The sequence below is a fragment of the Cricetulus griseus genome, chromosome X (genome assembly GCF_003668045.3).
Source record: "Cricetulus griseus strain 17A/GY chromosome X, alternate assembly CriGri-PICRH-1.0, whole genome shotgun sequence".
In the NCBI taxonomy this organism is placed as follows: domain Eukaryota; kingdom Metazoa; phylum Chordata; class Mammalia; order Rodentia; family Cricetidae; genus Cricetulus; species Cricetulus griseus.
This window is the reverse complement of record NC_048604.1, coordinates 59,417,134-59,430,374: the sequence shown is the minus strand read 5'-3', so window position 1 is coordinate 59,430,374 and position 13,241 is coordinate 59,417,134. Positions and strand designations below refer to the sequence as shown.

General features: G+C 33.4%; 1 protein-coding gene across 3 annotated transcripts in view; it reads left to right on the top strand.

Annotated features, from left to right (window-relative positions):
- Positions 1–13,241, top strand: part of Znf711 (zinc finger protein 711) — a 29,654-nt gene that overhangs the window by 9,326 nt on the left and 7,087 nt on the right. For all 3 annotated transcript variants that reach the window (XM_027433066.2, XM_027433067.2, XM_035450261.1), the window contains exons 3-5: positions 2,090–2,632; positions 10,664–10,819; positions 11,619–11,756. In XM_027433066.2, coding sequence (XP_027288867.1) covers positions 2,090–2,632; positions 10,664–10,819; positions 11,619–11,756 — 837 coding nt within the window. The remainder of the gene's footprint in view (positions 1–2,089; positions 2,633–10,663; positions 10,820–11,618; positions 11,757–13,241) is intronic.

Here is a 13,241-nt window from a genome sequence, read left to right as displayed (position 1 = left end):
AGTGTATATCTCTAGTAGTGTCTCACTTTGCATTCTTTCAGGTAGTATTTTAAAAGACAGTGATCATTGTATTTAAAAGGCTATGTACTGAATCATTTCATATAGATAATGCATTATAAGTAGATCCACAAACTTAATTAGTTTATTGTACCACCTCATGGTGGCAGAACTTAAGATTCCTCATGGAGCGAGTTTATTTCTCTTACAGTATTTACAATGGCAGTTGGTGCTTACTATGCTTCTCAAGAGAAAAATTAAAGCTTTCTCTCTATTGTAAACTTACTAATGTTATCAAGATAAATCTTAATCTGAGTTAAGATTCCTTTCTCCTAAATCAGGTGTTAATAGATTCTAAGGTTTTGGATATAGTAATTCCTTTAAGTTAAATAATTTCTTGGGACTTCTACTGTTACATGTTTTGTGGTAGAATGCTATATTAACTAATAGCAGTATCCCTTTGTGTTTCTCATTTTGCTTTCAGTTTTTCAGAAACTATATGGTCATGGGAAGTAAGAAAAATTAGTATAGTGAGGCCTTATATGTTTTTTATTCATCTTCCCCCAATGCTGGTATCCTGCTTAACAGTAGTACAATACCAAATCCAGAAAATTATAGTTTTGATAATTCCTGTATTCTAAAACCACATACCTTTTGTTGTTTGGACATATATTTGTTTATGAATTTTTAACTTTTTACTTTTACTTTTTTTGGTTTTGGTTTTTCGATATGGTTTCTCTGTGGCTTCGGAGGCTGTCCTGGAACTCGCTCTGTAGAGCAGGCTGGTCTCAAACTCACAGAGATCCTCCTGCATCTGCCTCCCAAGTTCTGGGATTAAAGGCATGCACCACCTGGTTACTTTTACCTTTTTAAAATAATTTCACATATGTGTCCCTTGCATTCTGACGACTCTCGCCTCCTACTTCCTACCACCACTGTTCACTCTTCTCCCCGACTAATTTATTTTTCATGTCATTCTGTTCATTTCACTTCGTGACCCACCAAGATTATCCAGGGCCACTGTTCGATGAGGTGTAGAGCTATCTTTGGAGCATGGTGGACTCAGCAGAGGCTATACAAGTATTTTCCTGTCTCCCATATAGCTAATAGTTCACAGGTAAAGGATAGATCCCCTTTAGCTCTTTTCCTTTCTATGACTGATTGTTAGGGCTGATCTGATGGGGGTCAAATGCAGATAACTACATTATGTGAGTTAAGGATTATAATAGTCTAGGAAATGCCATTTGTAACTCTTCACCTTATCTTTAGTTCTTACATACATCTTTAACTCTCCTACTCACTCTTCTTTAATGTTCTCTTAGCCTTTGAAGGGGTGATTTAAGTAAATTGTTTAAGGATGGATCCACATCTGTCATTTTGAGTAGCAGATCTAAGTCGGGATAAGTTTATGGAGATGTATTCTGGTTGTTGGTTGTATCAGTACCTTCTTCCTCTTTATGACTAAGTATTATTCTGTGATAAGGATGTGCCAGGGTTCATTTAACCAATCATTTATCTGCTTATGGATTGATATTTGGATAGTGTTTATTTTTTACTATTATGAGTAATAGCTGCTATGAACTATTATGGACATTTAAGTATAGTTTCTGTGTAAACATGTTTTACATTTTCTGGGGAGAAAAGTCCTAGAATGCATTTGTTGTTTTGTATAGACAATGAATGTTTAGTGTTGTCAGAAACTGCCAAACTATTTCTCTGAATGACTGTTAACATTTTACATTTCCCAAAACATATAAAAGATACATTTCTTTGTTTTTATTTTAGTTATATTAATTACAGTGTGGCAATGTCTTATTATGACTTATTTTTGCTTTTAAATGACAAATTACTTTTAAGAGTATAACTTAGATTTTTTTTTGGCTTTTCACACTGATTTCTAACCCAATTCCTAATTAGTGATTTTTTATTATAGTTAAATTATCAACAATGCTTTTTAAATTACATATGTATATATGTATTTATCAATGCACTTAGTACATATTTTAGCTATTTTATGGTAGATATTTGTTCCATATAATATTTCATTAATAAAATAACTTTACCCTTTTTTGAATAATTGTTTGTATTGTAGTGGCTGGAATGGCTGGTACTGCACATATCGATGGAGACCATATTGTTGTTTCAGTTCCTGAAGCAGTATTAGTTTCTGATGTTGTCACAGATGATGGGATAACTCTTGATCATGGCCTTGCAGCCGAAGTTGTTCATGGGCCTGATATTATTACAGAGACTGATGTAGTAACAGAAGGTGTGATTGTTCCTGAAGCTGTACTTGAAGCTGATGTTGCCATTGAAGAAGAATTAGAGGAAGATGACGGAGATCATATCTTGACTTCTGAGCTAATTACAGAAACTGTTAGGGTACCAGAGCAAGTTTTTGTGGCTGATCTTGTTACTGGTCCTGATGGACATTTGGGACATGTGGTTCAAGATTGTGTTGCAGGTGTTGACTCTCCCACAATGGTATCAGAAGAAGTTCTTGTAACTAATTCAGATACAGAAACCGTGATTCAAGCAGCTGGGGGTGTTCCTGCTTCTACTGTTACAATAAAAACTGAAGATGATGATGATGATGATGTCAAGAGCACTTCTGAAGACTACTTAATGATATCTTGTAAGTGACACATGAAGTCATTTACTTCTGAGATTAATTTCTATAATTTGGAAAAGCATTCTGGGATCAAGGATGTATTTCATAAAAGCAGTAAAAGGAATCTTTTTGAAAATAATTTCAAAGCTGAGGTGTTGATGCTTTTTGAGTTTACCTGTATTTTTAATATACTCTGAAACTGCACAGCAAAGTAAAATGAAAAGGTCAATTAATGTCTTAGAATAGAAATAATGTATTTCAAAGCTCAATAGAAACATTAACCCACACAAAATTTCAATGCTAAATATATATATACATATATATATATGTATATATATATAATGAGTAAATTATGCTTTTACTGCTTTTAAAAACCAACAGACATTGGCATTGCCAATAAACATTTACATAAGAACATAAGCATAACATGTTTAGATAGGTTATATGAATTTATAATTTTGTTAATCAAAACAAATTTAGTTTGTGTCCTGCCTTTCTTTCTAGATTTATGTTCTATTTTGATTATGTGTATTTATATGTGGTCTATGCAAAGATACTATTTGCTTTTATTTCAGACTACTTACAATACTCTGAAGGAAGAAGGTAAAATTATTTTATTTTTGTTTTGGGTGACAGATTTGCCAGACATACCATCAAAGATAATTTTAAAAAGCTCATGGTGTGTTTTTGATGGTGTTTCTAAAAGCAGGCAGTCCAGCTGATAGAACACTTGCCTTGACTGCACAAACTCTATGTTCAATCCCCAGCATACACACATGAATGCACATGCATGTACACAGGCCTGTGTAAAGAGTGGGTATGTTCTCTATGAATTTTGAAGGGATCATGCTACAAATATCAAAAATTAGTTAAAGGCTTTTTTACTCTTTCAGGAAATAATTTTTTCCTTTTAAAAATAAAGATAAAATACAGAGAAGGGAATCACCATGTAGAAAGTCTGTGTATGTGTGCCTGTGAGTTATAAGATGATTCTGTTATGTATGTGTTACTGATTTTAAAACTAAAACCACAAACTAGATTTATTTAATTTTTAAATATAATTTTAAAGTATATTATGATAGCCTTTATTTTGTAAGCATTTTTGTGTTTTCTTTTAAGACAGAGTCTCACATAGTGCAAGCAGGCCTCAAAGTTGTTAGGTACCCAAGACTAGCCTTGAACTTCTGGTCCTATGAACTCTTGTTTCTATGCCTGGAGCACTAGTATTACAGGCATGTGCCATCATGCTCAGCCTGGAAATAACTTGCCAGTAAATATTTACATTTTCTTTAAGAGAATGGGGTTCACTACTAAGAAATTGTGGGAGTGTTATTGCTTATTCTTACATGTATGTGACTTACTGGGGAAACTCCTTATTTACATACTAACTTTTTTCCTATTTTTTAATTTAAATTAGAAACAAGATTGTTTTACATGTCAATTCCAGTTCCCTTTCCCTCCCCTCTGCTGACTCCTGTCCCATCATCCCATCCCATTTCTGCTCCCCAGGGAGGGTGAGGCCTTTCATGGGGGATCCTTAAAGTCTGTCATATCATTTGGAGCAGGGCCTAGATCCTCCCCCTTGTGTCTAGGCTGAGAGAGTATCCCTCTATGTGGAATGGGCTCCCAAAGTCCATTCATATACTAGGGATAAATACTGATCCACTACCAGAGGCCCCATAGGTTACCCAGACCTCCTAACTATCACCCATGTTCATGGGGTCTGGATCAGTTCCATGCTGGTTTCCCAGCTATCAGTGCGGGGTCCATGAGCTCCCCCTTGTTCAGGTTAGCTGTTTCTATGGGTTTCACCAGCCTGGTCTTTAACTTAACACTAAAAGCTTGACTATCATATAAGATGGTATAGCAAAATTTATTAGTGTTTCTATATTAAAATAAGTGCAACACACATTCAAACATTATTCATTAAATTAAGCTAGCATTAAAGTTCTAGAAATCTTAGACATTATGTTTTATAAGTAATCATTACTTGTATTATTTGTTTTCAAATTTTTTTTTTTTTGGTTTTTCGAGACAGGGTTTCTCTGTGTAGCTTTGAGCCTATCCTGGCACTTGCTCTGGAGACCAGGCTGGCCTCAAACTCACAGAGATCCGCCTGCCTCTGCCTCCTGAGTGCTGGGATTAAAGGTGTGCACCATCAACGCCCGGCATTTTCAAATATTTTTAAGCAAAAGACATTTCTAAGTCTGGTACCATGGTCTTTGCCTTTAATTTGGAAGTAGAGGCAGGAGTATTATCAAAAAGTAGTATTTTAATAATATTTTAGAATATTTTGAGTTAGAATATTTATCATTTTCTTTTATTAAGATAATGAAATGTAATAAGATAAAACAAAAACTAACACATTGGAGTTGGACTAGACAAACATAAGGAAAAGAGTGTAAGAGAAGGCACAAGAATCAGAAATCCACATGTTTGTATACCCAGGAATCCCATCATGCCAAGTGAAGAGATCTGTGTCCTTTTAGTCTAATATAATTTAACTGAAAATTAAAGAGAATATTGTATTATTGTCATGTTATTGAAACAATGGTGATTTAGTTTTAAGGTGAATTTAAGCTTGAGATTACTTATTTGTGAGAGAAGCAGAAAGAGTTTTGAAAATTTTCTTTAGAACTTAATTAGGTAAAGGGAATAATCCAGTCCAAAAAAGATAAGCAGTGCATATGTTTTCCTTGTATATGAGTGGTGAGTGGGCCAGAGGAAATGAAAATAAAAGGAAGAGTATTAGGGATCTGGAAGTAGAAGGGAAAAGTGAGAAGAGGGCAGGAAAGATAAGTGATAGAGGGTGTAAATATGGTCAAAGTACATTATATACATACATAGAAATGTCATAATGAAATAAATGTTTGTACAAGTAATGTATGCTAATCAATTGTATTATATAAATTATGTATAGACATACACAAACACTAATTTTTTTATATTATCTATGCACTCTGATTTTCCTACCCATAACTTCCAAGTGCAGGGATTCTAGGCATGTGTTATTAAGTTGAATTTGGAAGTTTTTTTCCATAAAAATTTGTACAGACAAATCATACAAAATATGTAAGCTGTGACTACTCAGAATTTTCCCACATTTTTATTGTTTTTATAGTTACGATATTCATATCTGAACTGTTCACTCTTAATATTTTATTTTTCCTCTCTTCATTTTTTTTGAGACAGGCTTTCTCTGTGTAGCTTTGGAGCCTATCCTGGCACTTGCTCTGGAGACCAGGCTGACCTCGAACTCACAGAGATCCGCCTGCCTCTGCCTCCTGAGTGCTGGGATTAAAGGCATTCGTCACCAATGCCCGGCTCTCTTCATTTTTTAAATCTTCATTACCTGCTGGTGTCTGGTGGCTATTTAATCTTTCATGAATTATAGAATAAATTGTCTTTAAAAACTCCATTTTAAATCAAGAGGTCCTTTACTTTAATATAGGTGTTCAAAAATATTCAAGGGCTGAAGTTGAAGGCTTCAAACAGACTGTAGCTTCCTTAAATATTCCTGTAAGGAAATCTTATGAAGTAGCTGGACTTTAGAGTTAAGATGTGGTTTTCTCTCATTTTGAGGTGCATCTGAATTGAACCCATGTTTAAAACAGACCTCACAACTTCTTTATCCTACCAGATGAATAATATTGTCCACTTGTGCTAAGTAACCTTAAAATTAATATAAAGTAATTATGTTTGCCTAATGTTTCAGATGAACTCTTTTTAAAAAAAGAATCTAACATACTTAAGACATTTATGGCTGATCATTTCCTGTGTGAAAAACTTCACTGTAATGAGACTCTCTTTTATAATGATACACTGTAGTGTAAATAAGGCTTTTACTTATGAAATTGAATTCATATAGGAAAATGTCATTTAAACCTCACCAGTTTTAAGAATAAAAGAAAAATGTTTACAGCTTTGTAACATTAAAAATATAACTAGTTTAGCAAGCTACAATTTATACTACAAAATTAATAAGGTATTTAAGTTATTGTTTGTTCATATATTAACAGTAGAATTGCCTTCACTTCAACCAATTTAAACTTTTAATTATGCCAAAATTAAACCTGATATGCTCTTGAAGTTATTCCTCACTCTATTCACTCCCAGGTAGCAGTAAACTTGGTTCATAAATTTTTCTTATTCTATTTATATATTTCATGTAAATGGAATTGTATAATATGCAAACATTCCTTTCTGTCTTAGGGTTTCTCAAAGTCATCTATATCATAGCTTTTATCGTTGTAGCATTCATTTTTTTTTGTTACCAAATGATATTCCATTATACATATATACTAGTTTAATTCACACATCCATCATTGGTGGACATTTTAATTGCTTCTACTTCTTAATTATTATGAATAAGTGTGATAGGAAATATGTGTACAAGTTTTTGTGGTGGTAAATATTTTCATTTCTTTTGGATATAAACTTGATCGTGACATACTATTGAAATTCAAATGTGATTTTGTTTTTCTGTTTTCTCTACATTATAAAAGAGATCTTTTGTTCATTGTTTAATCACAATCGTATATCAGTATATTGCATACTTATATAATAGCCACAACATAATTTTTTGATGTGCCATAACAGGGGCAAACTCAAAAGCCTTTGTGGCTTTATAAAGGAGGCCATCAATTTGGGGAGGAATGAGGTGGGCATGATATATATAAGAGGGATGAGGGAAATGATGTAATTATATTTTAATCATTTTTTAAAAATGAGTATTAAACCGTATATTGTAGTAAAATGGAATTTTCATCAAATTGGGCCAGTGATCTACAAAAGAATATTGAATATTTCCAGCCTTTTCAGTGCTGGCAAAACATGTACCTTACTTATGTTCTTCTCTTTAATGCTAATACAACTTTGTGGGGGTGTTATATTTCTCACTTAAAGTTGGGTTCACAAACAATAGTATGGTGTACGCCTTAAAATAAGCAAGAACATAAGCTTGAATCTTTTAAGTATTTAATTTCATCTATATTAAGAACAGTCACTGAAAGACAAGTGATGGTACATTCTTAAAATGTCAGTATTGGAGAGGCAAGGTAGAAAGTTTGCAAGCCCCAGGCCTACATGGATGACCTTCATAGCTAGGAAGCTTGGGCTGCAACTCTATGTCCTAAAAATAAGAAAAATTATGTGAGAATTTATTTCTTTAGTTATTTTGTTTTCTAGTAAAAGTTTGTTAATGTATTTTCTGTAACTAAGAATATAGAATAAATATTAGTAAAGCTGGTGGCTAAACTCTTCCAAGTTCACACCACTTTTAAAAATAATTGCCATTTATGAGCTAAAAATGCAAAACAAATTCAGTTGCTTCATCCATTTCAAAATTATTCATTCTGAGATGCTTAATGTAAGCAGGAAACAATGGGTATGTTAAACACTCAAAGTATGAAGCTTTTTACAAAGTAGAAGTGCAATCAGAAGGAATGCCAATAGAAAAGTGGTAAGGGCATATCAACTAACTATAATTTCAATATTTATAGCTAAAATTATGATACACAGTTTAGAACCAGGCAAAATATTTCATTACATGAATGTTACATTCAATTATAATTTTAAATTAGTGTGTTCTGGAAAGAAAAATGGTCACTTAACCCATTTATGTGTAATAATGACATATATATCAAATGAGAGTATTTTATCATTTTTATGAATTTTCAAATCAACCTCTGAAAATTGTATTTTAGGCCTTTTAAAAAGTTTTCTATAAATCCCATTTTTAAATCCATGAATGACCAAGTGCTTTTTCCTTAAAAATAATTTGTTTTAATATTTCTATGACCTTATCATTGTATTTGATATTTATAAGAAAAACTGTTAAACAGATTTTATATAGCTCATCATCTTAATTCATGACATTGTAACCCCATAATTGTTAAAAATGCAGTAATATGATTAGGAGCTATAGTAGAAAAAATATTTAGATCATTCTTGTGTTATTTGAGTGCTAGCTTTTCATTAGCAATAGTATATTCCAACTTTCAAATAAAGTGGAATTATTTATATTTAAACAAGAAGATAAAACAGCTTTTCAGTGTTAAATAATTTCTGAAGTGCATTCATTTTTTCCATTTCATATGGGCAAAACGTTTTTCAGATTTGAAACTGAACTAGCCAAAATGTAGATTTTGACTCATTTAAGATCTGCCTGAATTTTTAAGAAGCACCAAGGTTATAGCTCTTTAATGCATTTTATTATATTTTCATAGTTCTAAAACTGTTAGATATATTCAAGGGCTTCAATATTTTATGTTTCATATGTGATATTCTGAAATACGTAATGACAATTTTGGTTTAGATTATGCTTTAGTTTTTATAGTGGCAGGATTAAAATACAATATTTGTAGAGAATATATTGAATATGACTTATGGTTGTAAGATTATTAATAGAATATATATTTCATAGTTTAAGTAGAGTATTCATGTGGCATATTGTATCTTCATCAGAAACTGTAGAACAGAATAAAATTATATATGTATATTTAAAATCTTTAGTAGTAGTCTCAAATATGGTCCCTTTGCTTTTCCATATGACTTTTTTTCATATGCCCCGAAGCATCAGGGTTTTTTTCCCCTCAGATTTTTTAAAATTTGAATTAGAAACAAGATTGTTTTACATGTCAATCCCAGTTCCCTTCTCCCTCCCCTCCTCCCCTACCACCCCCCCAACCAAAACCCTACCTATCACATGTCCTTTCTGCTCCTCCTGGATGGTGAGGCCTTTCATAGGGTGTCACCAGAGTCTATCATATCCTTAGGGATAGGGCCTAGGCCCACCCCCGTGTGTCTTGGCTCAGGGAGTATCCCACTATGTGGAATGGGCTCCCAAAGTCCACACCTTCACTAGTACTGAACTACTACAGCAGGTCCCGTAGATTTCTGAGGTTTCCTCACTGACATCCATGTTCCTGGGGTCTGGTGTAGTCCCATGCTGGTATCCCAGCTATCAGTCTGGGGAGCAAGAGTTCAGGTCAGCTGTTTCTGTGGGTTTCACCAGCCTGCTCTTCACTCATCCTTCTCTGAATCTGGATTCCAGTTCAGTTCAGTGATTAGTTGTGGGTGTCTGCTTCTACTTCTACTTTTGAGGGCTATGGGGTAGCATATAGCATCAGGTTTTTAACAAGGAAAAAGTACCATGCAGTTAGGTATTGTCTTTGTTTCTGATTCTAAAACAAAGCATATATTTACACACACACACACACACACACACACACACACACACACACACACACACACACACACACACACACAACATTTGTGTTTTGAAATTCTCTTCAGATGCCTCAACAGAAATTTGAGCTCTTAGGTCATATTTTCATTTTACTAAAATCATTTGAATAGTTTATTTCATCATTTAAGATAATAGATTTGATAAATTTATTAGTTTTAGAAACAACTGCTTTTTAATTTGAGATTAGTTCATGTGAAATTATTCTATGACTTGTATTTTTTCCATTACAGACTTTGGTGATAGAATTTTACTTAAAATACAGTCTATGCTTTATTTCACAATTACATGTGAAGTGAGTGCCTAAGTAGATACTACTCTACCTTTCTCATCTAAAGCCTGATGATTCAGTGACTGTAGAAACATATGACAAGACAAAGGCACAGTATTTGAATTCACCACTTATATTTATGTTAAAATTATATTCTCTATAGTTTTAAGATCATAGGAGCATGATATATGAACTGCAGTGAATAGATATTCATAAATTGCCAAAAATCTTAAGTCATATTCAAGAAATATGGCCTACCTAAATACATGTTTGCTATTTTAAATCTCAATGATTCATATATAGAAACATGTTTTGTGTTATACATTGTAATTTAAAATATTTTTATGTAATTTTGATCCTGTGATATAGCTATCTTGAGTATTGTTTTCATGAAAGCATTTTTAGTGACTACATAATAGGTCACTAAGGGAACCTAGTGGGTAGGTGGCTAAAACATTTTATTTTGCCATTGTGCTTAACACTCATTAAATGTCAGAGGTACTTTTTGACTGAAATAGTTTCCTTTATATTTTTGCAGTGGATGATGTGGGAGAGAAGTTAGAGCATATGGGGAACACACCATTAAAAATCGGTAGTGATGGCTCACAAGAAGATGTTAAAGAAGATGGATTTGGTTCAGAAGTGATAAAAGTGTATATCTTTAAAGCAGAGGCTGAAGATGATGTTGAAATAGGTACAAAGCTATTTTAATTCCACAATATAAGAGACTTTAGAATTCTTACCTTTCATGGAGATGATTCTAAAATTCTCAAAAGACAAAAATGTTCATAGGCTTCTTAGTGTATTTCTAGAACTGTGTATGGATATTTATATGGAAATTGGGATGACAACTTTCTTAGATTCTTTCTGATATGTACCTATTATGGCAGAAAACTTTAAAATAAATAAAAATAATTGGGACTAGAAGAAGGATTATGGTGAGTGTTTAAGAGTCAGGTATTTTGGAAATTTAGAATTACTTGTAGCATTTAACTGAGAAATCTTCAGTGGCTTGTATGATCTCCTTCTGCCTTGCTTCCTATGATGACCATAATGATCGTTACTACCTAATAGGATTTTTATGAGAAAAGGGGTAGATATATATAGAATTTTTATAGTGCTTAGCATATACGTGTGACACAAATGTTAACACCTGAAATGAAGGATAAAAGTTTGTTTCTTTTTTTGAGGGGGGGGCGGTTCAAGACAGGGTTTCTCTGTGTAGCTTTGGAGCCTATCCTGGTACTCTCTCTGGAGACAAGGCTGGCCTCGAACTCACAGAGATCCGCCTGCCTCTGCCTCCTGAGTACTGGGATTAAAGGCGTGCGCCACCAACACCAGGCATGAGGGATGAAAGTTTAAGATAAAATTTACATAAATATTTTAACATCCTTTGAAGTTTGTTTGAATTTTTATATACTCTCTATATCCTCATTAATTCAGGGATTTATTCCATGATATATTTCTAGTTTACATGTGTTTTAATTTTTAAGGTGGGACAGAAATTGTCACAGAGAGTGAATATACCAGTGGGCATCCTGTAGCTGGAGTGCTTGACCAGAGCCGGATGCAGCGAGAGAAAATGGTTTACATGGCAGTTAAAGATTCTTCCCAAGAAGAGGATGATATCAGTAAGATAAAAGGCGCTGCAGTGACTTATAAGAAGCAATGATATAACGTTAAATGCAATTGATAACAGTGATAGATGTACTGAATAAGAACAAAGTTTAAAAAAATAAGCCATTTCTTGCAAATATTTAAAAGAAAGGGCCGTTTTAGACATTCTGCACCAGTGTATTATTTAGATAAGGATACATAATTTTACTTTTCAAATAATATGTTACAATGAGATGAAGAGTTTATTAACTTTTATATAATGAAATTCACAAATATATAGAAATTGAATCCTATATTATACATTATATCTATATAATTGCACCTGCTTAATTGGGGCTGGAGAGGTGGCTGAGTAATTAAAGTGCTTGCTGGTCTTGCAAAGGACCCAGGTTCAGTTTCAGTTCCTATGTCTCGCAGAATATGACTACAGGTGTAACTCCAGTTCCAGGGGAGCCAACACCCTCTTCTGGTTTACATGTAGTGCAATAAGCTCGCATTGGAATACACACACACACACACACACACACACACACACACACACACACACACACACACAAATTTTAAAAAATACAATCTTTCGATCCATTTAATTTCATTTGTCATTAATAACTAATCTCTGAGATAGAAAATATTATTCCTGTTTGTAAGACAATAAAGGCTCAGAGAAAATAAGTTGCCCAAGACCTTTACAGTCCTAGAATTTGAATTCTTGTCTAACTCTGCTGCCAGTGTTTTCTCCACATGGCAGTAAGCACTTTTGGCCTATCTGGATTTAGCAGTGTAAGGGCTAACTGGCTGATCTGTCACTGAGAGGTTAGGTTGGTAAGTATTTATACAAACCATTCTGCTGGGATCTTAATTTATTATGCTCTTCATGGGTAATCATTATTAGGGAGTTTTGGAACTGAGGACCACAGTGTAAAATCCATATTCAGATTTGCTTTCTTTTGTCCTGTTTCACACTTTTTTGTTTATTTTTCACGAAGATATTTTATTCTTTTCCTACATGGTCTCCATCTCATTATGCAGTCTTTTGCTAAGGCTACATCTGTCTCATTGCCATGCTCACAAATTATCTCAGAAGAGCAAGAAACTCCTTTTCACAGAAATACCATGAGAGTGCTATGTTCTACTTCTGCTGCTGTCTTTCTCTAGCAACCATAGAGAGCTGAATTCTACCTCCATGCCACAGCTGAAACTGTCAAAAAGCACGGTGGAGAGTATTTGAATAGTATTTGAAAACGTTCATTAAAATAATGTTTGTTTCATATCTAGATCTTATTATTTTTAACTCACAAATTAAGTAAGAGTTATGATAAGAGATGGGAAACTGAGGAATAGGTTTAGCTAATGCCAGAATTTGGTAGGAATGTGGAAAACGTAGACCAATATCTTGTGGTTATTTAAGAGAAGAAACTAAAGGATATCTTTCACCTACTGTATTTATACATTTCTTCTACAGTAAATAGAAGATCCAAGTTTTTGAATCATAGGAAAGG